General features: G+C 39.8%; 1 protein-coding gene across 1 annotated transcript in view; it reads right to left on the bottom strand.

Moving 5' to 3' along the window:
• mfng (MFNG O-fucosylpeptide 3-beta-N-acetylglucosaminyltransferase) overlaps nucleotides 1-25864 on the bottom strand; it is a 31181-nt gene extending 5317 nt beyond the window's left edge. Inside the window, exons 1-7 of the mRNA XM_086294852.1 lie at nucleotides 25125-25864; nucleotides 19713-19758; nucleotides 18328-18430; nucleotides 12110-12263; nucleotides 5312-5397; nucleotides 3347-3512; nucleotides 3183-3268 (exon numbers count right to left, since the gene is read on the bottom strand). Coding sequence (XP_086150978.1) covers nucleotides 3183-3268; nucleotides 3347-3512; nucleotides 5312-5397; nucleotides 12110-12263; nucleotides 18328-18430; nucleotides 19713-19758; nucleotides 25125-25508 — 1025 coding nt within the window. The 5' untranslated portion in view covers nucleotides 25509-25864. The remainder of the gene's footprint in view (nucleotides 1-3182; nucleotides 3269-3346; nucleotides 3513-5311; nucleotides 5398-12109; nucleotides 12264-18327; nucleotides 18431-19712; nucleotides 19759-25124) is intronic.
• Between the last annotated feature and the right edge of the window lie 550 nt (nucleotides 25865-26414).

Raw genomic sequence — 26414 nt, 5'->3', positions numbered from 1 at the left:
TTACTTTTATCATTCTTTTCTGGGAATGGGAACTTCTGAAATCTATCTATTAAATACCAAAAATGGCCTGCACAAATATCTACAGCAGCAAAGATTACAGCAGAGCATCTGTGTTTCTTAAATGTTATGCTCCTCATTCACAGTGTGTTAAAGCAGTGGGTCCTAAAGTGCTGAGATTAATAAATAAAATTAATAAATAAATAAACATTACACTAACATAGTTAATTCCTTATTGAAAGTCAAAACTGTATTCTGGCTAAGATGTATATAAACATTTTTAAGAAAAAGCAGGCTCATGAAAGTCAGCCCCACTTGACAAAGTTAAATCTACAGTGCTGCTCATTAATGTTATAAAGGTGAAAACTGGGTATTTATAGTATGCACGGTGCGCTGGGTCGTCTGTTGATTTGCATGTGTAAACACTTATCTGTGGCTCTGTACTTTCATCTAACAGCAACTGCAGAATGTCAACTAGAGGGCATCTGATGAATATCTTGTGCAATTATCCATTAATAATTTCATATTTTCCTATTATTTATTTTTACTTCCAGAAAAGAGATTATGTTCTGGCCCCTTTGAGCTAGAGTCGCACAAGGGAGAACAGGGTTTGGAGACCACAGCTGGACAGCAGGACCAAAATTATTGTGACTGTTTGCAATGACCCTGCATGTCTTTGAAATGGTTGCTCCGAAGCAGGGACCAAGTCTGCAGAACAATTCTGGTGTGTCAGGACGGCGATAAAACAGAAGTAAGATGGAGTCCGTTTATTTATCAGTCTGCAACTGAATATTGTTAAGCTGGAAATTACATGCAATCTGTTTGTGATAATATGGCAATTAACGGCAACGAATCAGCAAGACCTGCAGATCTGTTGCCATGTGCATACAAAGAAATTCATATTAAACAGAAAATTGCATTAACTGCTTATATTCAGAGTGCAGCCTGAACCTCAAAGATTTGAAACAAAAGAAATTCCAACACAGAGAGAAGTGAGTTAACCGCAAAATGACTTAGGAGATCAGCAACCCTGCTTTTATATTGGAATATAAGCTAAATAAATAACCAATAACCAAAATAAAGCCATGGTAACCAGCAGAATTGAAATGTTTCTTAGTTGCAAGGAAACATTGCCAGAATATATTGATATTATATATATAAATTACCTAACATACAAGTTCAAACTTGTGTGAATGAACCATTAGTTTGTCTGTTAACAGTTGGCAGGAAAAACACCATTTTTCCATTATATACAGTTCAAGCCTTTGTACAGACAGATGAACCTGTGACCTACTCCTCTCAGGCTGAAGGGAGGGCAAACACAACCGTGCACTAAACCAGAGGATGGGAGCAAATGGAAATGCCACTGTGAAGCATTTGTGGTGATATGTTCTTACAGCTGAGGATGAAGGAAACCGGAAAAGACAAACACATCTGTTGTTCCATTGTGTTACATCAAATTGCTTTTATCTGGGAGTGAAGATAGAACAAGATCAACTGGAGCCAGAGGGCTGTCATGCCTTAACGTAAGATCATGAGAGACAAAACTGAAAACTGGAGATTGGAGCTGGAGATTTCTACAGCAAATACCTTTAGTAAACAAGAGCTTTATCACTGAAGACGCACAATAAATGCATAAGCCTAAAATTATAATAATTATAAAACACTTACAGTATTTTTTACATATTTATCTTATTTTATTAATTGTTTAGGGGTTTTTTGCGGTGGAGAAAGTCGTTTTTCCATTCTCAGTAACAATATCGATATTGTCCAATATCACACAATATCGATATTTTTTGGTATATTTAATTGTGAGCATTTTGTAGACAGACATTATGTCTCCCCTTGACAATTTGGTATGATAAGGTAAATAATAAACTGAAGGCTAAACAAATGACGTGTCATTTGTTATGTGCATTTGATGTCCTAAATCCTGGAGCTTTTCATGATTCCCTCTGCTAGATATCGCCATCAGGTCAAAATGAGGCCCATTACTGCTTTGATACACTTCAGTCAGATTTTAAGGCAACTGCAGCACAGAGTCGAGTCTTCCCTGATACTAGTGCTCCTGTGCTTTTAGATTAGAGGCACTTTTACTTCTAAATCTGGGCTGCTCTTTCTGTAACGAAACATTGCTGGACCACAGGGTTTGTAGTTGTCCCTGGGAACCATAATTCATAACGCGTGTCCTTGACCTGTGATTCTTTTGTGACCTTCACATCAAACCCCCATCTGCTTCCGTTTAACCTGTTCCCATGTGTCTGAATAAGTGACGCATCCAGTGGCTCAGGAAGGCCGGCAAGTTGATCCCTGATTGCCTCCTCGGGCAAGATACTGAACTTTTAGTGAGTCCAAGAGCAAAAAGAATGCACGGGGAGAAGCTGCTAGACATTATGCAGCACTACACTGCATAATCATACAGCATTCATCTGTTGAATGGTCTTAGTAACGCTCATGTTTTATGCTGTTTTCACACATCAGTAGGGTCATATTGTGGGGTGCAGTAACTTTTGCAGACTCTGAGGGGAGCGCTGTTTGTAAAACACGTACTTGGCATTCATAGGACAGAGGTTAAAATGTAATGCTCTGCTCAAGGAGTGAGGCATTGTCCTGCAAAACAAACCTTAACATTACTGTGACACAACCCTGCTAAATTGGCCAAACACATATTCAAAATTGCTTTGTGTAGTTAAAAATTACTTCTACTAAATACGGGGGGGAAAATGCAACCAAAAAATGAAAGAAGAGAACTCAGGTACTTTGAAAAAGCAATAAAATGCCTAGAGACACTGTATTCACGCTGAGAAAAAAGCACAAGCACACAGAGATACAGAGCTCTTCTTACATGATCCACTCTATCTCCAGTGCCTCGACCTGGATTTTTATGCTCAGTTTTTGGTCATTATGTAGTATCGCAGTTGCACTCATGATCATTTTAGACTATGTGAGTATTATAACCTGTCGTGTAGTGGTTTTGGCATCCAATAAGCCTTTAAAACCAAGCCGCATGAAAATCCTACAATAATTAGAGTTTGATCCATTAGTCTTTAAAAGCGACATATGTTTTTTTAATGTTATGTCATTTATGTGCAAAGGGAGCCAGTGGAACACTAAACACAATAATGTCAGCAAGGACACATTTCTTAGTACCCCTCATTTACGAATGAATATTGCGAGAAACAAACCTGGAGGGATCGTCCTCCTTCGAGAAGCTCCCTTTTACCTCGATGCTATTCATCTTATTCTCGAATATCCCATAGCTCAGTGTCACCTGCAGATTAGAAAACACATGAGAGTAGGAAGAAGTGCATTTGCTTGGACACCTGTGTATAAAACCGCCTGCTACTACCTGCTGTGGTATGCTTCTCTGGCTGATGAGCAGCAGGTTTTCCAGGTGTGAGTGGAATAAAGGACAGTGGACCATGGAGATTCCCAGTCGCTTTTCCACAATAAAGCCCACAGTGCAGTCATCAGGAAGACGGATCTTAGCTGAAGTTCTCATGAACTGGGAGCCACTGACATACACAGGGAAAAAGAGCCTTTCTCAATATTTTCTCACATAACAGAGTGTGCAATACATCCACATTTACTGTGGGAGAAATTTAGCACCATAAACTGTCCAACCTTTATCTGAAAACATGTGGTTGGGCCCATTGACTGTTTACTGTGCATATTTTACTGCTGACCTTTTCCAAAGAACTATTTTAGATTGGTTCTCTAGCTCTACCTGTAGCCCTGGGCAGCTATTAGTTCCAGCTCTTTGAGAGAAGTACAAATACAAAGTTTCAGAGACAGACTGAGAAACCAAAAAGTCAAAACAGATACAGCACCAATTTTGTCAGTCAAAAGATTAACAAATTGCTACAAGATAATTTACAGAATGAAAATCATGTTGTAGTTGTCGTAATCAAATTAGCCACTGAGACCATAAACACAGCAATAAATAATTTTGGTGGAAAACCAGTCCTGTTGGTATTTGGAGCAGTAAAAAGTAAGAGGAGATTTATTAAGATTCGCAACGAGCAATTTACTCTAACTCTGCTGATGTAGCAATGAAAAAGTATCTCTTGTGCTTTGTGTTTGATTTGACAGCATTAAGTGAACTGATGAGGCAATGCAGAGGTTTAAGAGCGTGTGTAGGAATTTCAGTTGACCCCGTGGTGTACAGAGCAAAATGACACAAGAACAGAGCAAACGGAGCGATGAAGTTGGCTTTGGAGCTAAAAAAAAAAATCAGGTCTTAGATGGACATCAGGCAAAGGAAGTGTATTTTGATGTTTGTTTGTTTTTTGATCACGGTGCTGATTGCTTTTATTCTGATCGATGCATTTCCATTAATAAACTTCAAAAACAATGTTTTCTCCAATAAATTTTCACTATACTCCAATGAAACCGTTACAAATTCAGGACCATGGACAGCGCATCCATTTTTCATGAGCTCGTCTGAGCTGTGCTCTAAAACATAACCACAGGTGCATCACAATATGTGAGATATAGATCACAGATACACACATAAAAGATTCCCACATGAGATCTGCAAATCCTTTTCTTTCTTTTTTTAACTAAACAAATCAGAGTAAAATTGTGCTGGTACTGTTGACCTGTTGACACCACCAGTCTGAGAGTATAGAAATAAACCTTTGTCATTTCCAGTTGTTCTGTCTCTTGAAGGGATGTAGTTTATTTTAATGCAAGAATGCTACAGATCACGATGTTTACAGTCTTACATCGGAGTCTGTCAGTTACTGAACATCATCTGTTAATGTGCGACCCTGCTCTAAATTGATTGTCTCTTGGCAGGTGGGGTCATTTTTCTATATTTGTCTATAAAGGGACGCACAACCAGAGAAGTCGCCCCCTGCTGACCGTTAAAAAGAGTGCACATTTAAGGCATTTTAGAATCTGCTTTGCTTTTTCAAACCAGAGGTTTACTTGTGTTAGCATTTATGATTTAATTAGTTTAACGTTTGGTGCTTTTTCCATTAAAACTGATGAGATATGTTAAAACAAGTTTATATCATTGAGCATTAATGCAAGTTCCCTACAACAATGTAAAGAACAGGAGGTCGTCTAAAACTAGAAAATCTGCACACTTATTAAACAAGAAGCCATTTTTACAAACAAATGTTTAAAACCAGTGAAAAAATGTGTAAAAGCCCCAAACATGTTTGGTTTGAATTCATATCAGCATTACATAGATGCAATTGTCTGTGTGCTTGTGTTTTTTTTCCTCACTGTCTTATCATCATCGTCCCTATAAAGCACACACACACACACACACACACACACACACACACACACAAATTGTAAATACCTGGCCCACGGAGCCATCTTCTCTGCCAGTCTTCGACTCAGGCAGAAGCCTGCTCCACCTGTTGCAAACCAGAACTGCACCTCCCTCTGATAGACAACACACAGAAATTATTAAGAGATACCGTATAAAAATAATCACAAACTAACAAAGACTGGACTGGGTGTCGTATGAGTAAAAATGCGGTTCCAGTGGAGATATACCACAGTTTCAAACCATAAAGGAAACAAAAACTCCACCTCGACTTTTGCTGCAACATGTTGTGACAGTACAGTAGACAGAACAGTCACTGAAGCGCTGCACTATTCCTGCTGTGGTAAAATGTGCTTATTAACCATTGTAAAGTACTATGTGAAATATTAGTGCTCTGCAGAGGGTGCAACTCTGGCTGTGAAATGTCACTCAAATGTTTCCAAGGAAAAACTCCTTTTAGCCGCTTCAGACTCACAGTAGATGCTGTTTCCTCAAAAAGCTGTTTAAAACATATTTTCTGTGCTTTGAATGAACTATTTAAAAATATACAGATACATTTCCATTAGACATCTACCGACTTAACCCTTTATATGGCAGTCGTTGTTACCGAGTGTTATTTGAGCATGTTGCAGAACTTTTCTTTTTACTTGTGTGACTTTTTTCAAACTTTTTTTAAGATCAACACTCACTGCTTGGGGTTCGCATTTTTCTAAACAGTGTGTATACATAGACTATAGGGAAAAAACACACATTGTCAGTTTTCACAAATATAACACAAAATGAAAGCGCAGCGCTGTCACAGGAACCTGCTTCACTGTACTTGGTAAAGCTGCTGTAACATAGTAATGATGTCCACTAAGATAATGCTGGTCATTGTCATTTTAGTCATTATCCAGCCAACTCTGAAGGAAAACAGTGAAGTGTAGATCTACTGAAAAAACATATATTGGCATAGAAATAAAAAATATATATATATATAAAAAATAGCATTGCACCTGGTGTGGGTGCCCCTTATAATTGCATGTAGGTAATTCAATCGAAACTAAATAAATTACAATACTGAATTACTATCTTAATTTTAGCAGTAGTAAGACTGACAATAAACCCCAATAAATGCCATTTATTTATTATAAACCTGCTATGATGTCATAAAGCAAACAAAATCGAATATCTCACAGTTTCTAGCCAGAAAAAAAAGGTGAAATGTGTAAAAGTGGGTTAAATTTTTATCATTGGATAACTGTCTGTATGAAGCTTTGACAAAATCCATTTTACTATGAATACTACTGTCCTATGTTTATAATAGGGTGTGTTTTAGAACACAATGTGGCTCACCTGGTGCTAAAAACTACAAAGTAACCATCAGTAGTGAACGTTTTTTAGGTGAACGTTGTGAAAAGTAAATATGGTGACATCATTATTATGCCACAAATTTCACTAATCTATACTTTCTAGAAATCCAACACAAACAACATCTAACTCAACATCTAAAGCAACTTTTGAACTATATAATCCTTCGCTCTTATCGACTTATCAGTTTGGGCATTATGAGCCCAACTGTAGGAGCAGGTAAGTGCGAAGGACCCGATTTCATGAATTCTGGAAGAACACTGAAAATTACAATTCTCCAGATCATCACTGATTGATTAGACACACTGTTGCCACTATCTGTCACACACCTGATATTTGCTGATTGGCTGGAAGAAATCCATGTACAGTAGTTGTACCACCTCTCAGTGATTTATGGGGGGGGGGGGGGGGATTTTGACGTCCATTTAAGGTACCAAATATTATTTATGGCCCAATAAAGAGCTAAAGCCTTTAAAAGCTTTGGTTGTATTAATTCTTTTAAATTGTGTTTACTTTTGTTACACACATATAGAGACTCACACCAACAGACATACACACATATACTCATCTGGGAATACAGAACACAAAAAATACAACACAAGCTCACACTGAATGTTATAAATATTTGCCACCATTTCACAGACACACAATACCTCTGCTATATCAGAGGAAATCAGAAGAGGAAAAGGGCCTCTATGACTGAACCTAAGTGTTCACGGTTTCTCTTTCAGGCGCGTATTAACTGCTCTGGTTTCCAGTCTGTTATGAATAGTACATCTTTATCTTCTAACTTTGAGCCATTTCTCAAGCAACTATTGTGTTTTTCCTTCTCCTGTGGCTTAAATTGCTCAGTTGATATTTTGCCGGGGTAAATGTGCTGCCTTGTTTTCCTGTTTGTCACAGCAGGCAGATAAAGAATTTAACTCATAGAGCGAGCTGTAATTGCACAACTAATCGGGAGCTTGGAAGATTTCTTTCCCTTTCTGTTCTTCATTCTTCTCTTTTTACCTCCTGTTCACTAATTTTCTTGTAAAATTTAACATGTGAAAAATGTACTTGTCCTTCCTTCCTTTACTTTACTTTAATTTCCTCTTTCCTGTACATCTCTTCAAATAAACTTCTCTTCCTTTTTACTATTCCTCTGTTTTTTTTATCTCTTCCCCTTCCTTTTTACTTCCCATTCCTTCCCACTCCATTCCTTTCTTTTCCTCCTTCCTCCGATCATTATCCTTCCCGTTTCACTATAGTGACAGGAAATCGGAAAAAAACTAGGCAGCAAGATGTAAGAAAATGAGATGAGGAGACAGAGAGGAGCCTGACATCGCCTTTTTTTTTTGTTTTCACTAAAGGGAACAGAAAGAAGGAAGGAAGAAGGGAAGAGAGAGAAAAAGCAAAGCAAAGATTAATAAAGATCTATTCTTCCCTGCAAATGGCTGCAATCAGAGCAGAGAATGTGACACGAGGGAGACGGAGAGAGTCATTTCAAGAAACGAATGAGAGAGACTGTAAAGTGCAAGAGGGAAGCAGAGAGAGACAGAGCACGACACCCTATTCAGAGAGCATGCTGGAGTCAGGATGCTCTTTAACTCAATAGCAGCATTAATTCTGTAAACTCAATAACACACATGCATACCAATGTAGGCGCACGTGCGCCGCACACACTCATGCACACACACGAGGACATGTGTATTCAGAAGAAGATGCTGCTGACCTCAGGGGGAGCCCCTGCAGCAGTGGAGAGTGAAAATGAAGAAAACAGAATGGATGGTATGGATTTTGAATGGCAGCAGTTAACCTGACTTGGGTGAAACTTGACATAAAACCGATAGGAGCAGCTTCAGCTTTGTTTTACTGTTTAATGGTGCCTGCAGAAGACCAGCAAAGCCAAAGATCAAAAAGAAGAGAAAGAAGAGAAGCATGATGGATAGACAAACGAAGGAAAGGAGGGAAAAAGGAAAATGACCATCAGAAAATAGTTTTTTTCCATAAGCTCCTTGTGTAAATTACATGTGATCGACAGACTCCAGCAGTTCTTGACAGGGACGGTGTCCTCTGACATCAGCTGCTCTCTCTGCTGTGTGAGCAGGAGGGAAAACCCTGGCTGCTTTCATTCATCTCATTTTTAGTTTTCCCTCTTGATATTGGAAATCTTCACTCTGTGGTGACCCATCCTCTTACCTTTACAGCAGCAATATTTTTTCATCTCATCTCTAGGATTTGTTACTCATTCTATAATCAGCACCACTGACATGCATAATGCTAACAACTTACTTTATGTACCATCCATCCATCCATCCATCGTCATCCGCTTTGTCCGGGGTCGGGTCGCGGGGGCAGCAGCCTAAGCAAAGAGGCCCAGACCTCCCTCTCCCCAGCCACCTCCTCCAGCTTGTCCGAGGGAATACCAAGGCGTTCCCAGGCCAGCCGAGAGATATAATCTCTCCAGCGTGTCCTGGGTCTGCCCCGGGGCCTCCTCCCGGTGGGACATGCCTGGAACACCTCACCCAGGAGGCGCCCAGGGGGCATCCTTGTCAGATGCCCGAACCACCTCAGCTGGCTCCTTTCGATGTGGAGCAGCAGCTTTATGTACCATAAAAATAAAATGTTGCCATGGTAATGATCATGGTAAGAGATATGTCACGATGACCTTTCTAGATGTCTTCTCTAAGTTCCCCTCACTGAGCACACAGGACAAACTTATGTTTAATGTGCTGATGCATCACAGTGATCTGAACTCTGTCACCTTTTGACATTGAGTCTAATAACTGAACTGAATTAGTCATTAATTCAGCTGAAATTTGAGGACTGAATGTCGTACTTGGTTCCTGTAGTGCTAACTACCTGCTATAGCATTAATTGCTAATTGTGTGTTGGCTCTAAGGGAACAGTGGGACAGCTTATGTGGAGGAATACAGAGCGAAGACACCAGCATGAAGAGAAACATATATGTGTATATATATTCAGGTTTTACACTCGTGTTTTCACTAACCACGTGAAAATTAATGTGACATCAGATCATCCTTCCTGTATGAAGGAAGGCATACAGGAAGGAAAGTGCTTGCTCATAGGGGGTCATATGATTGTTGGGTTTTTCTCTGTATCTATGAAGCGCCTTGAGGCGACTTTTGTTGTGATTTGGCGCTATATAAATAAAATTGAATTGAATTGAACTGTAAGCGAAGCGCCAGTTACAGCAGTCATTTCATGCAGCGCTGTAACATCAGCAGGCAGTCGCATCTATCTAAGCCCGCCGTTAAGGCGCAGGAAGCCGCCGCAGCACTCCCCTGAACAATAGGTGCCACCACACAGAAGATACCGTCGTACACTTGTCTCTTCTGTCCAGCTCCAGGGACGTGGCAAGCAACTGCAAGATATCATATTGCAGATCTACATTTGGTCAGTCAGCTTTTTCCATAAAGGCTTGCCATCTGTGGAACACACTTCCAGCCGAAATCAAATTGATTACAGACATCAGATCTTTTACATTAAAGGTTCAAATCTGGTTAAAGGGAAATCCGAGATGTAGTCATTGGATTGATGATAATTTTAATTTAATTTTAATTTATTGTTTATTAATTAAAATTATTAATTAATTTATGATGTAATTTGGTTTTATGAAAATGTATGTTTTATTGTAAAATGTATCGATTTTGATTGTAAACCCAACAAGGGACAATTGTTGAAAATTAGCAATAGCTATAAACTTATGTGCGTTACATCAGTTTCGTATTTTTGTACTTGGACTATGTTAAACTGCACTGTCCCTTTTAAATAAATAAATTCAAATTCAAAAACACCATAAGGCTCCAGTAACACAGGCTTAGAGACTGGGACAAATGTCTATTCCTAAACTGGTTAGTAAGTGATTGCTGGCAGTTGCTGGCAGCCGCAAGGTAAAATGGTTTCAGAGGTACGAGGTGCTGCAATGAATGGTAAATGGACTGATTCTTCTACAGCGCTTTTCTACTCTCCCAGACGCTCCAAAGCTCCAAAGCGCTCTACACAACATGCCACATTCACCCAATCACACCCATTCTTACAAGCACTTTATCTATACTCAGTGCTATCTAAGTACATTCACACTCCGATGGATGCATCGGAGAGCAACTTGGGGTTAGCTCCTCCTGAGCTACAGCCACCCCCAATGAAAACATCCATGCCATTGATTTGATTGCTAGTAGATTGCCTGCAAGATGCCGGCTTGTCTGAAAGCCTCAGCGCTGTGCACTTTTACTCTGAATACAAACATTCTCTATTTCTGGGTTCATCACACTCACTACTAGTTTGTGAGTGTTTGCAGATATGTAACTTCCAGCATGGGGGACAATATGCACACGGCGTCAGATGTAAGACGTGAACACAAGCAGAAAAGCACTGAATCACAGCTGACCTTGTTCACATACAGCTATAAATGATTTTGTTTTGTTTCATTCGTGTTCATGAGTGGACAGATTCCAGCTGAACAGCTAAAACCCTAAAAGGTCATAACATTTTCCTGGTTCTTTACTCCCTTTTTTAACTTTCCTTTAGTTTTTGTGAGACTCTTCCATATGAGTAAAGCCAGTTAATGGAAACAGTAGGATGGTATCATTAATTATACTAATGGTTATAGCTCGTGTCTAAAATGATTTTTTTAAGTACAACAAATAAATATGAAGAGAAAGCTGCTGGTATTACTAGCAGGGGGCCCAGTTTGGGCTTTTACACACTAGCAGAAACCCTTTGTTACATCCAAATAGCAATAAGCCTGACCCAATTAAACATGTTAACATGTGATTTCTTGAAATTGGTCCTGTAACCGTTTCCAGTAAGGATCAAAACTGTGAAAATATTTCTGGTGGAGAACGCATTAAAGAGTCGAGCACTCTGTGGGTATTAGTCGAAGCAATTAACCTTTCCAGAAAGAAGCTGTTCACTATCACCGCAAAACAGAGCGAAAAAGGGACACCGTGAAACAAGGACAGAAGGAACGAAAAAAGAATCCATGGAGTGAGAGAGCACAAACCGGAGAAACAGTAGGGTTGATTTAATAACAACAAGCAAGTGACATAACAGCAAATAAGAAAACATTGAAAACAAAGGAGGAGAGAAGGAAACCAAGATGGAGAAAGATAAAGAATCTCAGGAGGCTCACTGGAAAAATTAAATCTGCGGACGGCCATCCTGCTCTAATCAATGATCATTCCACATTAATAAAATTGAGTTTAGAGTTGCATTATGCTGTGCTACAAAGAGTATTTTTTGAGTGGGTGTCAGTTTCCGTCTTTAAAATGAGATGTACTGAACGTGGAACTGTAACCAAAACCTTCATGTTTTCGTCCCTTTTTGCATATTTAAGAGATTTTTTTTCTTCAGGGTGCAGTTATATGCTCCTCACTAAATCACGACTTCAGCATGTACTTTGCAAAGCTCAGCCAAGTCCTAGTGCTAAGGTTGACTCTGCCAAGAAACCTAAAATACTCATGAGTGGTATCGTACCGTTGCGTTGCCCTCCAGCAGTTCATGAGCAGTGATGGGCTTGTCCAGGCTCGGCTTGCCCACGTAGATGTCACCTTCCTGGGGGAAGGCTGACAGCAGCGAGAGGAGAGCTTCTGGGTTGACATAGTTATCATCGTCCACATGACAAAACCACCTGAGGAGCGATCGGTGAAAGAAAAGGAAAAATATTCATTTAAAATGTAACCGTGGTGCTGGGTTTATAATAATAGTTTTCTCAGCTTCGCTCCATTTCTCCTGTTGACATTTGCAATCAGGCGGAAAAAAAATCTGAAGACTAATTTTCTTCTTTGTTGCTTCCACTCTTGCAACAGAGAAATGAAAAAAGTCTTACCTAAGTAATGCATCGTGCATCTGTACTTGAAATGGCGATACCTTACACTGACTGGAAGAGGAGAAACGGAAGCGGGATGAAATTCCTCAAACCAAGTGTGATCAATGCTGTAACCCCAAGTCATCTAGTTACCCATATGCATGTATTTACTTGTGGTTGGATGCCACAGCAAAAATATGAGATTTTCTTTTAAGTTTGATATTTTAGGACTCCATGTGAAAAATAGTTGACCTTTGGTCATATAAATATCCTGAAGCCCTTGCAAGCCTATCTTCATTACAGACATTGAAAAGAAAAAGGTTATGTTGGCACATAGTGCCAGATACTTCATCTAAATAGAGAACTGACAGCCACTTAACCACAAGATTTACAACAGAGACTGAAAAGCATTTGTATGTGCTCGTATCCTGCTGTTTGTGTTTATAGACATCACTGATAGGCTTTACCTCGAGTAACCAACAAACACAGACCCAGAGCTTGACTCAGCGTGTAGTCTTTTAACAGTCTCACCAACTTGTAAATGTGACTGTTAAATTCATGAGATCAGGTGAGAGAACAGAGAGAAAAGACACCTGGAGTCACAGCAGTCTGTAAACTATTCATATCACAGTTTACAAGGTACAGCATGTGAAAAAGAGTTTTTATGGGACTCTGTGCTGTGCAATGAGAAACTAAGTAGTAAGTACTTAGGAATTAAAGCAGTAAGCAGCAGTCAGGTGCTGCTGATCAAGTGCACTTGATTAATTGATCCTCAGCGAGTACGAGCACCTCTATAGAAGCAGAAGGTTTGGCAGTTCGCTGGTGTGGAGCAGACAATACAAACAATTTGAAGTCCATCATTTGTGCAGTGAGAAAAATAATTCACAAACAGAAAACATGCAGCACAGCTGCCAGTCTTCCCTGGAGTCAATGTTTCAGTAAATTTATCCCAAGGTCAAAAAATGCAATTCTCAGAAATATAGCAAAAAAAAAAAACAAGCACTACAGCTCAGATGCCACAGGCCTCAGGTACCACGTTCAATGTTAAAGATCACGACAGCACAAACAACCGATGGCTTGTTTGGAAGGGTTGCAAGGGGTTGCCAAGCACGATGGTGGAGGGGTGATGATTTAGGCTTGTTTTGCAGCCACATTACCTAGGACCTTGGAGTCGACCATGAATTCCTCTCTACACCAATGTATTCTAGACCCATATGTGTTCTTATATCCAACAGACACACAAAATTGGTTCGTAGAACAGGACAATGATCTCTAGCACACTAGTAAATACACAGCAGAGTGGCTGAAAATGTCAAGGTCCAGACCTCAACCTGACTGAAATGCTGTACATAAACAGAGACATTATATGAGACAGACATGGAAAAACAGAAATTGACCCCAGACAGCAAATCAGCATCCAATCTTTCAGAGCCAATCACGTTGCTTTGCTGATGCCTGCATGTCATTGACATTCACGGCTATGCACTCGCAGGCACATTCTTAATGAAGCAAAGATGTAGGTAGGGGTACTTATCACATTTCTTGGCTTATTATATCCATAACATGGCTTAGCATGGAGTTTGTTCAGGGCTCTGATAGAAAACCAGAGACACTGATTGTGTCTGCAGTCTTAACTGAGGCATTAATAAAGTAGGACTTATAGGGGGGGGCTTTTCAATCCCTACTTTTAGGCAGAGTCACAAACTTATTTAAGGAATGTTTTTCATCAGATTTACTTGAAATATTTTTGTGTCCCAATTAGTATTAGAATTAAAGTTATGGCTCTATCCCCACTCATTCAGACAGTGTTCTTCATGAGAAGGATGTCATTGTGGCTCAAGAACGCCTGTGAAGCAAGATATCGTGTCCCTTTCAGAGGGAACTTAATCTTTTTGTGGAAGAAGAACATGATGAGGTACATCTGTAATAATTTACTTCAACTTCTAGTTAACTTCTTCAGTTAATGGTAGTTGTTAAGGTCACGTGATAAGAGATAAGGTTGTATGTGTAATGATAACTCTTGGTTATCTTGGCAGATCATTCTATGTGATACTGTCACAAGAGCTCTGGAAAAGCTAGCAAAGAAATGTTGAATTTGGGCATTTTAATGGGAGAAGATTTAAGATCTTCTCCCATTTTGAAGCTTTTTTCATCTACATTTGTTTTTGTCCTCACAGCTTGAATTGCTCTGTGAGTAATCGAGCTGTTTGATTTTTTTCTCTGCCATCTTAATGACTGGACATGATGTCAGAGCCTCATTCCAAACCAAACAGGCTTGCACTGCAACATCAGAGTCCAAATTACAAAGCTGCTGGTACCAAACTGAAGTGCTGCCTTGTTTCCTCTGCCATCCTAATTGCTGCCCAACAACAGAAAAGGCTTACTTCCAAACCAAACATCCTCACTTCCCTCTTGAGTGGGACTTGAGTGAAACTGGGGAGGTTTGTAAGTGTGCCTTGGAACCAATTTGAAAACATTTTCACTGCCATTCTAATAATGAACGCCCCCCCATTCACTCCCACCCCAAACACAAGCTGTTAAGTTTCATTCATTTTTCCATAGATCAGTATCAAAGGATTGTCAATACTTTATATTGTACAGCAGCATCAAGCAGCGTTGTCTCGTGCATATTCAAGTCCCTAATAAACAAACTTTTCAGTTTCTTGGAAATATTTTAATCCTGTTTTTTTCCTGCTTCTTCTTCTTCTGTGATCACATAACGCACAAAGAGCTAATAAATACAACAATGACACAAGGGTAGCCTGCACTGTGTGCTAATGCAGTGTTCGAGACAAGGCATGAAATTGGAAAAGATGCAGACAAGAGTGTAGGGGATCATACATCATCTTCATTCTGGGCCCATTAAGAGCAGATTGCATTATTTTAGTTTTGCCCCAGTTGAAAGGTGTTATGGATAGCTGACAGTGACTGAAAGGTGTGGTTCAAATAAGCTCAGTGAACACAGAGGAGGCTCAACGCTGTCAGACTCAAGCCTCAAACTGAAGCAACCAGGGCACGGTTAATTTATCTGAGAAGTGATAGTGGGTGAATAATTAGTTTGGCAGCTATTGACTGCACATCCATCTAATGATGTTAGCTATTACAGAATGCAGTCATACATTTATCTAACTAATTAAGCAATTTCTGTATATCTGTTTGCTGGTTTTCCATCGATCTCAACATCCCCTTCAAACTTGTGCCATGTGTACTGCTAAGGACACGAGTCAGAGAAACGTAGAATCTGACTGGTTGTTCCCCCCTCCTTTGTCCCCCGGTTTCCCCTCCCTCTCCCCTTCAGCAAGGAGTTAAACAGTCTGATGGCGTGTGGGACAAAGGAGTTTTTAAGTCTGTTGGTCCTTGACTTTGGGAGAAGCAACCTGTCACTGAACAGACTCCTCTGGTTGTTTATGGCCGTGTGCAGAGGATGCCCAGCATTGTTCATAATGTCCAACAGTTTCTTTAATGTCCTCTTCTCTGCAACTGTCACCAGATTATTTGCATTTTTCTGTGTAATTTTGAGTATGTCTTACATTAAGACATGATGGGAATGTTTTCATTTATTTATTTATTTTCTCCCCGTTTTAATCTGTAGTGGTTCAGCCCAGAACCTATTTGGGCTGCGGCTTAACCAATTAACAAATCAGCCAATACCACCTTGTTAAATGTTAACTGGTCAGCTTGTATATTTCCTGAAGGTGTGATTGGTCCACTTGGATTTTTTTCTGTTTCCTGTTTTTTATTTAAACGCAAACTGTTTGACATTTTGCAATGACCCTGATGAAGGCTGAAACGCATTGGTCACTTAATAAAGCTGTTTCCTAATACTTTAAGTGTCGCTGGAGTCTTCACGTCATCAAGCATCAGCATGCTGTTTGGGCTTCCCACCTACTGCAGTTGCTAGAATACTGCCAAACAACTGTGCGTAAATTGACTGTTACAGTACCCAAGCCAGAGCCTCCAATTATCAAACCACAAGACATAAATTGCTGTATGTCAGGATATGTCAAGACCTACTTAGTCCCAATTACCTAGATGCCATTTGGGCAAACAGGGTGCTAGTTAAAAGTAACTACTTCAAAACTGAGAAAATCAATGTGAAATAACACACTACAAGAGTGCACCGGCTGTCCTTTCTCACCAATACGGTGAAGAAGAAAAAAAGTTATTATGTTTGTCTAATCTATGTCACCTGATGTCTTGGTAGAGTATTTAACAGAGGAGATGAAACAACTCCAGGCCTCGAAAGCAGGTGTTCTTCAGGTTTTAGATGTGTCCTTGATCCAACACAGCTGATTTATGTGTTTAAATTACCTCCTCAACATGTCTTGAAGCTCTCCAGAGGCCTGGTAACAAACTAATCATTTGATTCAGGTGTGTTGACCCAGGGTGATATCTAAAACCTGCAGGACACTGGCACTCGAGGCCTGGAGTTGCCTACCCCTGGATTAGAGAATCTAGCTTGATACCTTCTGTGAGGCAGAAACCCTCTGTGCTCTTAAGATTAGGCTTTAAACTTTCCTTTTTGATAAAGCATATAGTTAGGGTTGGATCAGGTGACCCTGAACCCTCCCTTAGTTATGCTACAATAGGCCTGGGCTGCTGGGGGCTTCTCACTGTGTATTTCTTCTTCACGTAACTCCTTTCACTGTCTATGTGTTTATGTGCCACTCTGCATTTTCAAAGTGTGTCCTTTGTCCTAGTCTCCTGTTCTGCCTCATCATTTTGTGTTGCAAGAAGCTCTTTAAACAGTTCTGTCTCCTTAAATAAGGCAGACATTTCATTCCCTATGCAGATACTCTTATGTCCTTGATATTATTATATGCTCCTGTTCCACATTCTTCATAAGTCACTGATTCAGTTCAATTCAGTTAATTTTTGTTTACATAGTGTCAAGTCACAACAATCACCCCAGGTGCTTTATATTGTAAACTAAAGACCCTACAATAATACAGCCCCAACATTCAGACAATCCCATATGGAGCTAAAACTTGGTGACAGTGGGAAGAAAAAAAGTATCGTTTGCACAGAACTCCCACAGATGCAGATTTGTCCCAAATAAATTAAACAACTCAAAGACAATCTTAGTGTTAAAAACACTAAGAGGAAGGCTCAGACAGACTTATCACAGCAGGTGTAAGGCTGTACTGGCCCACATTCACAGAATGCTACAGGACCAAAGATGATATTTGAGAGGAGGACCAGTGCCGTCTCCTGGCTGAGCACAGACAGACCACATCAGTACTTCAGGCACAAAAGGACATGGAAAATGAAAGTAGCCAGGAGCGCAGGAGAAACTTCCTGGCTCCTACAATCAATTAGAACCCTGAAGGAGAATTTTGGTGCAGAGGAAAAAGCCACAGATGAATGGATGGACAGACTCATTCATTTAAAACAGCAGATGGAAGAGGAAATGAAGGAACCAGAAAAAGGCAAAGAAATTCCTCCTCTTTCAAAGAATTCCAAGAATTTCTAAACAAGTCTGTCCTCCGAACCTAATATTAATAATATTTTTAATTATATTCATTTTATTTTAAATGCATAAAAAATAAAAACATAAAAGGCTGTTCTTCATACCTTTACAAGTTGGACAGCACCGCACAGAAAAGGTAGTTAAGATGATCGATTAATGCACAGGTTATGCTTAAATAAATTCCAGTCTTTTAAACTCCTCAAAGATTACTGTTGTAATAAGTGTGACTGTAATAATCCTCACCTCTGTTTATGCCTCTGTAACCCTGGAACATAATTTACTTCTTTGATTTCTTGCCGCACTAAGTGCTGCTGTAACGGTCTGATTTCCCCACGGTGATCATTAAAGTTTGCAATCTTAATCTGATCTTTAAAGCCGGTGCAGAGAGGGTGTTAGACAGACCGTAATCGGGCTCACCTCTTGTTTGAGGCCATGAAACCGTCGTACTCTGCAGACATCTTGCAGGACAGAGCCTGCTGACTGTGATCAGACTGGCAGTCTGTTACCACCATGTTATAACCTGGTGACAGAGACAGACAGAGAGAGATGAGAAAGAGATACTACTGGATGCCATCTGTTTCAAAGCAGTTGCACATGGTTGGGTGTATTGATGATTATACCATTCTGCATGGTACATTATTTTACCATCAGCCATGATCAACCCTGTTTGTGACTGACAAGTGATATTAGAAATGGAGAGAAAATATAAAGATAGAGATGTGTGTGATAGAGAGTGAGGAAACAATATAACAGGGGTGAACAGAAGAAGGAAAAAACTAACAAGCTAACAGCATGAGTAGACAGCTCAGCCTCCACTTAACTTATCTATTTAAGACACTCCACGATATTTAGGACCCAGATTGAAAGGATTCCCTTCAATTTACCCACAGGAGCATTTGTAAAAAACAGTCACTGATGTAGGGTGATGAGGTCTGGCTTGCAGTCTGCCCAGTTGTCATTTTTACTCGGCAAAACAGACTAGAAATGAGAGGCCAGCTGGAAATCGAAGCACTGTTGCAGTCACAACAAGCATTTACAGAGTTGGTTAAGCCAGGGCTGTGGCTATGGTTTGGGGGTTTTAGTGTTTGTAACTAAATAATTGATGAAGTTACTGCTGTCGTGCCACATGAGTAAATGTATGCGCCTCTCTCTGTATGGGCATGCTCATATTCATCCTTCCTAATACTCTTAGGGGAAAAAAAGACTTCCAAAAACACAACTTCAGCTCCTGTGAGGTTATGTTGCATTCATTTTTGGTGACTCTCACAACATCTGGGCACATCTGGATTTATTGCTGCTCGATTAATATCAAAATGTCTGATTTTAATGTAAATTTTCATTGCAGATTGTTGGAGAGTCCTTTAACTGCCTGCCTGCAGTCTCCCCTTTGTGTCACATGTTTATTGCTGCAGTATGAGCAGTGGTGTTGATAGCGGGTGTTAGTGGCAGACTTTAAAGAGCAGCGCAGGAGCAATAACAAAATATTTCAACAGGGGATGCCTAAGGCAGCTGCCTAGTTATCCTGTAGCCTTGGGTAAGAGTTATGGGTCACTTCATCTCATTCCTGTGTGCACGCCAGTATTAGAAGTCTTCCTGATGTCTGTGGTGTTGCATTTGTACACTGTGGCATTGTCATCTTGAAACAGAGAATGAGCTTACATATTTAAGGTTGTGTGCGCCAGCATTATCTGAGAAACATCCCATATAAGGAATGGAAGACACATTTGCATGCGCCCACATATATAAATATTCTGATTTAAATCTAAATTTTTGTGTGAATGAGATTCAAGATTGCTGCTTACCTTCTGAAGTTAGGTCCACATCCTCTGTGTCTGTGAAAATGAACGTCTATACAAAAGAAAAAAGGAAATATAAAAGAAGATAAGGAATTAAAAACAGGAGCTTCGATTGGTTATCTGTCTTCTTCTCAACATCTGTAACACATCATCCTGAAAGTACTCTCATTAGAGAGCAAGAACACAAACACATCATATACTCACAAGGATCAATGGGATCAATGTGATGGAGCAATGCGACGTGACAAAAACAAGGTTCCCTGCTGTGAGCTAAAACAATGAGTCATTGTACACACACATACACACACAGCATCATGATCCAGAGTGGTCAGAGCAGCACGATATGGCTGAGTCAGTTTCTTCTTTGGCAGACCCCCATATCACTATATAGATAGATAGATAGATAGATAGATAGATAGATAGATAGATAGATAGATAGATAGATAGATAGATAGATAGATAGATAGATAGATAGATAGATAGATAGATAGATAGATAGAAGAGCAATACTGACATCTAGTGGTGTGAAAATGTCAGCTTTATTGTCACAGCTCGGCTGTCTCAGGGCTGTCACATAGAGATTGACCAGTTACACTAACAGTCAATGTAAAATCAGCTATTAGCCTAGCATGCATGTCTTTGGACTGTGAGAGGAAGCTGGAGTACTTACAGAGAACCCACACAGGCACGGGGAGAACATGCAAAACTCCACCCAGAAAGGCCCCAGCTGGAAAGGGCCTGACATTCTCATTGTAATTGATGGTGCCACCCACTGCACCAATATGTAACCTGTTTTTTCTTTCCTTCTTTTCCTCATTATTTACAATTTTACAAAACACCACAATGCAGAAATGCTCAGATATAAGCAAAGTTGCAACTTTTCTTTTGTTCTGCTTTTGGTTGAGCCACAGTGAGTGTCTCTGGGGAAACTATATTCAGCACCTCCATTATTTCACCAGGAGCCTCATTTGCCTTTTTGTTTCCTTTTTGTCTTTTAACCGTTGTCACTCCTACAGAAAGACGTCAGACACTGAAAACACTGCACTCTTCAGTATTTATTCTGTTGCTTAGGGTGTGCAGGCTTCTCTTGTTCAACACTGTTACTGCTTCCATCATTCCTCTACCACGCTCTCTCGTGGAGGTGCAGCACTATGTAGATTGCAGTTGCACTAATACATGTACACACAGTATATGGCCAATAGCAGAAAGCAGTGAAACCAAGCAGTATGAAGCAGTTAATATGAACATACACCATTGTAATAATAATAATTGCTTGTTATAATGTAATTAATTAGCAAAAATGTTACAAAATCGGAATAATATTGTATTATGATCATATCGGATGATGTCTGGTAAGTCCCACTTCTAGTTAGTGAAGGCAGGGAGTTGTGAAGGAAGTGTAAAATGTGAACGAGAGCTCCAAAATTAATCCAGTAAGTTAACTTTCAGTCTATAAAATTGTGTAAGCTTCCAGGGAAATGCCATACTAGTGTTAATTTGAGGTAACTGTGCAAATTCATGTGTTTAAAAATGGCAGGCTCACTGTCTGACCGTTTTACTAGCTGTGATTATGTGTATTTTTCTCTGTATTTACATTAAAGTGAGTTTCCATAATATCCTCTCTGCTGCATTCAAAGAGAAAGGCTTCATCTATTCTTAAGTACACTGTTTTATTATAGCATCCCAGTCCATCAATCAAATTATAATATTCTCTATTCCTCTCGCTCGCTCTCCCGTTCTCCCTTGAAGTGACATCAAACAGCCTCTAAATCATTACTTTGGTCATTTTAATACAGCTGGAGCTCTATCCCCCCCCCTCACTAGTTCTCCCAAAGGCCTTTTTTAACCTTTTTTCATCCCTTCCTGTCATCTCTCCATCACTGAAGCAGGAGAAGGAGGAGTAATGAGATACCAGGATCAATCCTCCCCCCCGCTATCATCACGACAACCACCACCACCTACGCCACTAAATCCTCCAGAGAAAATTTTGCCATTACAATTAGTTTCTCCACCTCTGGCCATAACTCAAACTAAAGCACCTGCACTGAAATCAGTCAGCCTGGGACGAGGAACGAAAACGACAGAGCGTGGAGTTGGAGCGGCTCGTAAACAGAGTTTGCAGGGACGTTTCACTGAGGTCAGGTGGGAATGCATAAATCTGAACTTGTTTTTCACACTCTTAAAGGGCTATTAAGTAAGATTTGTACCACCCCATAACACAAAATGACTGCAATATATCTTAATAAGGGCTCTGATCAATATTTCAGTGATTCCTTTGTAGTATGATGATGATAATCTGGCTTCTGAATCGGACATTTGGATGCTCAGTCTGTTCAACTGTGGCACTCTGAGAAGCTTGAATGGGAAATTTGTTGAGAGTAGAAGGGGGCAAAATCATTCTATAATTGTTATGGCCAAACTGACGCTGATACCAATGGCAGTTTTTGGGGAGTAAGAAAAAATCTGAAATTGTGAAACCAGGCACAGGGTCACACATTCTCGCATGCTGACTAACCGAAATAACAAAACCAAGAATAAATTGCAGTTAAAAAGTGCACAATATATAACCTGAACCACAGATCTGATAGCTTTATCAGTGAACTTAGTTTCAGGTATAAAACACTGAATCTCCATTAACAATTTAGAGTTGTAAGGTGAAATACCAATGATTTACTAAAACTAGTCTATAAGATGGCAACTGTCAAGGAACAACACACAGTGTAGCACTTTGTATCTATTACAGCATAGTTAATTATTTTTTATGACCGTGTGTCTGAATAATGCGCTACAAAAAAGGCACTCAATGTTTAATAGAAATAACAGAAGTCAAACATATCAAATGTTAAAAATCCTCATTTCTGTTGGATTAAAATGGTTTAAAATGTGATTTAAACATTTATAAAATAAAGAGACAGGGGCATGTTTACCACTGTGTTGCATCACTTCTTCTTTTGACAATCTCCAAGTTTGGGACTTGAGATGATGATTTGTTGTAGCTTTTAAAATGAGATGCTCTCCTGTTTTTGGTTTATACTACAATGCATGCTGCTCAGTAGTTAGGGGCATTCTTGTTTCATAATCCTTCATATACTGAGATATATATTAAAAGCTGGAAATTTAGTACCATAACACTTGTGCTTTGATGATATATTTTCTTCAACATTTATACTCCTGAAAAACTCCACCTTTCTAGATTGCTCATTTTACAGTGTAACAACTATTCGAAAACTTTTTTGACGGTTTGCTTTAAATTTTTAATGAGATAATTCTTCTCTGTGCATCACTCCAGATCAAACTTTCCACTCTGAATGTGAAATATCTCAGCTTCTACTGGATACATAGCCATAGAGTACACAGGAACAAAACATTTTAATGATTGAAATCCTCCTCACTTGTCCTCTTGCGCCACCGTGAGGCCAAAATTCTAACTTTTAGCATAAAACCTTTACTCCAAATGTCTAAATTGGTCATTAAAGATGTTAGCCATTTCTCCATCCACTTATATCTGTTTCCACCTCTGAGATCATTTCTGTTGTTGGTGCTGAAAGATGTGATAGAATTTTTTGAAGATCCGAAGCTAGACTGAGGCCAAGATCATATTAGGGATTATCACAATGTATTTACTGTTTTAGGGCTTCCAACAAGCTGTTGCCAGCTGCTGTCAGGTCTAAGCAGATTAGCTTCAATATTTTGTGGAAGCTGCTGCCAAGCTGGTTGACTTTTCACCCCAGGTGTGTGTGTGTGTGTGTGTGTGTGTGTGTGTGTGTGTGTGTGTGTGTGTGTAAGCATATGTGGGTATGGGGTTCATTCTGTTCTGCAATCAGCCCTACACTTCCTTTTCTATGACCAGCTTCCGTTTTAGTATTGTTAACAGAGTCACTACACGGCGGCTGCTTCCCCTCGGCTGAGACAGCCTGCCTGCGCAGCTTCCTGTGTATGCGTCTGTATGTTTTCATCTACCACTGGGTGTGTAGTTGCATCTTTGTGTCATTGTGTAGCTATAGATATACATATATAGAGAGAGATAGATAAATAAATATAGGGCCTGTGTGTGTGTGTGTGTGTGTGTGTGTGTGTGTGTGTGTGTGTGTGTGTGTGTGTGTGTGTGTGTGTGTGTGTGTGTGTGTGTGTGTGTGTGTGACTGTGTGCAGGCACTACCATCGACAAACGCTAAAGCAACATTTTGTTTTGTGTTTGCAAAGAGAAAGAGGAAGAGTATAAACCAAGGCGTCTTTAAAAATGTCTTTCAGCGCTCTGAGATGTGAAAAGAAATGTGCTTCCTCAGCTCTTTCATCTGGTGTCAAAAAGGAAATGAACTCTGTATGTACACTCTGTACACTGTATGTGTGTATTTAAATAGAAGAATCCTGAAATTTTAAATAGTGAAACTGCTCACTGACTTGCATATTTGACAGCACTGACACACAAACAGGCACAGTGGTCAATGAAAACCTCTAAGCCGATACAAGCGACTCAGAGTAACTTGGGTTGTTTCCAGAACCTAAAGGAAGTCTGATTTTAAAGGTCAGGTAAAGACAACTCAAACATCTTTAGGCTGATGCCACTGAAGTATAAGATAGATATGTTCCTGAAAAAATAAATATATTGTATTGTATACATGCCAGTAACTAGTTTTCTAAGTATAGTAACAGAAATTACCCAGATGAAGGAAAAGGGTGAAAAAAAATGTCCCAAACCCCTTTGAAATTCTGCACCACAAGTACCACCACTGTTGTATGTTCAAAATGTTGGATGAGCTGTAGCAAAAGACTTTTAAGCTGAATACCCAATACCTCACAGATCAGGCTTTCTAACAGGTTTGACACTCTATGCCAATATTTAAAAATAGACCCTTACATAGTCGTGAAGTGAGACGTGCAGACTGTAAAACCAAAACAGAACTGATTTCTTTATGTTACTCTCTGTTTGTTTGGGGTGTTTTTCTTCATGCTAGTGGGACAAGACTAGCATGAAGTGATCAACAAAAGAAACTAAATTTAACTTTAATGAGCCATCAGACCTGCAGCACCAGAGCAGAAAGGAAGTGAGTGTTTTCACTTCATCTTTAGAGTCATGGCACATGGTTTGACAGATCACATGTTTACTTTTTTCTTCTTTGTTTTGCCTGAAATATTTCTAAGAAATTAAACTCTTGAGCTTTACGTGTTATATCAGTTTCATTCTGTCATACCATTATAGGATTAATAAATGCATTGGAGTTCCTCTTTTATCTGTTTTGTTCACGGGTTCGGTTAAATCAACAGCTTCCTGTGATTGCGTAAATATTTTTAAACGAATGTTCTACTAAATATAGGAGAGAGTTTAAATCTTTTTTAAAAATCTGGTGGTTTGCTTGAATCAGGAGCTGCTGTGTGATGAGAAGAGTAAGATGTTTCAGGAAACAGACATCACACTCACGTGCGCTTTGGTTCTGGAGATCCAGGTCTCCAAAAGAAGCGCGAGGCGCGTCTTGTGGAACCTCCCGGTGGTTTTCACAGCTATGTAGACGTCCTCCACCTTCAGTTCGGGCTGGCTGACATGTGCGTCCTCGGGCACCGAGCGACCTCCATCGGCCAATGCTGTATCCCCGCTGCTTCTGGTACTTTTCGCCGGGTTCTGCGCGTCCCTGACCAGGAAGGTAGCCTGCTGGATGGTCCGGTGGTGGATCGCACCGGGTGATGGATGGTGAACCACTATAACTTTGGGAAGGCTGCTGGTTCGAAGCTGAAAATCCACGTAGAGAATGATGAAGAAGGTGAAAATTAAGACAAGCAACCTCCGGCGTATCCATCTGTTACGCATGGTAAAGCAAAATAAATTAAAAAAAAGAATCTCAGTTAAATGTTGTAGGTCATTTAAAACGTGCTCTTAGCCGCCTTATTTAAAATCAACGTCATTTTTTAAAGTTCTGGGTTAATTTCGTAACGGGTCCTCCATCACTTCTTCGTCTTCCTCCTTTTTTACAGTTCCTGAATGGCCCAATTAACTGATAATTCTCACAAGTGCAGCTTCAGTTTCAGAGTCGTGTCAGTCACACACACGATCAGGGTCTAAACTCGTGTCTGCTGTGATCACATAGGCAAAAACTCGCATTTCCTCTCATTTTGTGCAAAAAGCCAGAAGCGCAAAGATGTATTTGACTTTCCACTTGCAGCTCTGCGCTGTCGCCACTGTCAAGCTACAAGGAACCAGGTAATAATATTTCCTCCCGCCGCTGTCAAAATAAAGCACATCCGGTGAGGATCTGCATAGCAGCTTAAACATGCGTCATATCAGGGGTACAAGACACAGCAGGATATCACGACATATATACTTGACATTTACTTTGCTTTTTGAACCCCTGTTTCTCTTGTAGGTGTACTTCAAAATGCAAAAAAAAAAGTTTATATTTTGAGGCAACGCAAATAACAGCAAAGTGGAAAAGAAAGTTTAAAGTTTTTTTTTTAATTCCTTAAAATGACAACATAGCTTTTTGTCATTTACAAACATTCAGACTCTTCAGAAAGTCTCTATATGTGTATGAAAATGAGCTTCCTGTCAGCAAACAGTAGGCAAGACTGTCAGGACTGACATTCACAAAAGAACAATGATCTGCATCTATTATAGAACACAGCAGGAAGCTGTGCTTCAAGAACAGGGGTGAGTCTTTCAAAATAAAATACAGAGCACTTTTCTACTCCCCTTGAGGACTCAAAGTACTTTATACAA

The sequence above is a fragment of the Aulonocara sp. 'chitande type north' Nkhata Bay genome, linkage group LG6, assembly GCF_057382095.1.
Source record: "Aulonocara sp. 'chitande type north' Nkhata Bay isolate Kocher_YH1m ecotype deep benthic linkage group LG6, A_spYH_male_GT1.1, whole genome shotgun sequence".
In the NCBI taxonomy this organism is placed as follows: Eukaryota; Metazoa; Chordata; class Actinopteri; order Cichliformes; family Cichlidae; genus Aulonocara; species Aulonocara sp. 'chitande type north' Nkhata Bay.
Note: the sequence above shows the minus strand (reverse complement) of the source record. Positions and strands in the feature narration are given on the sequence as shown.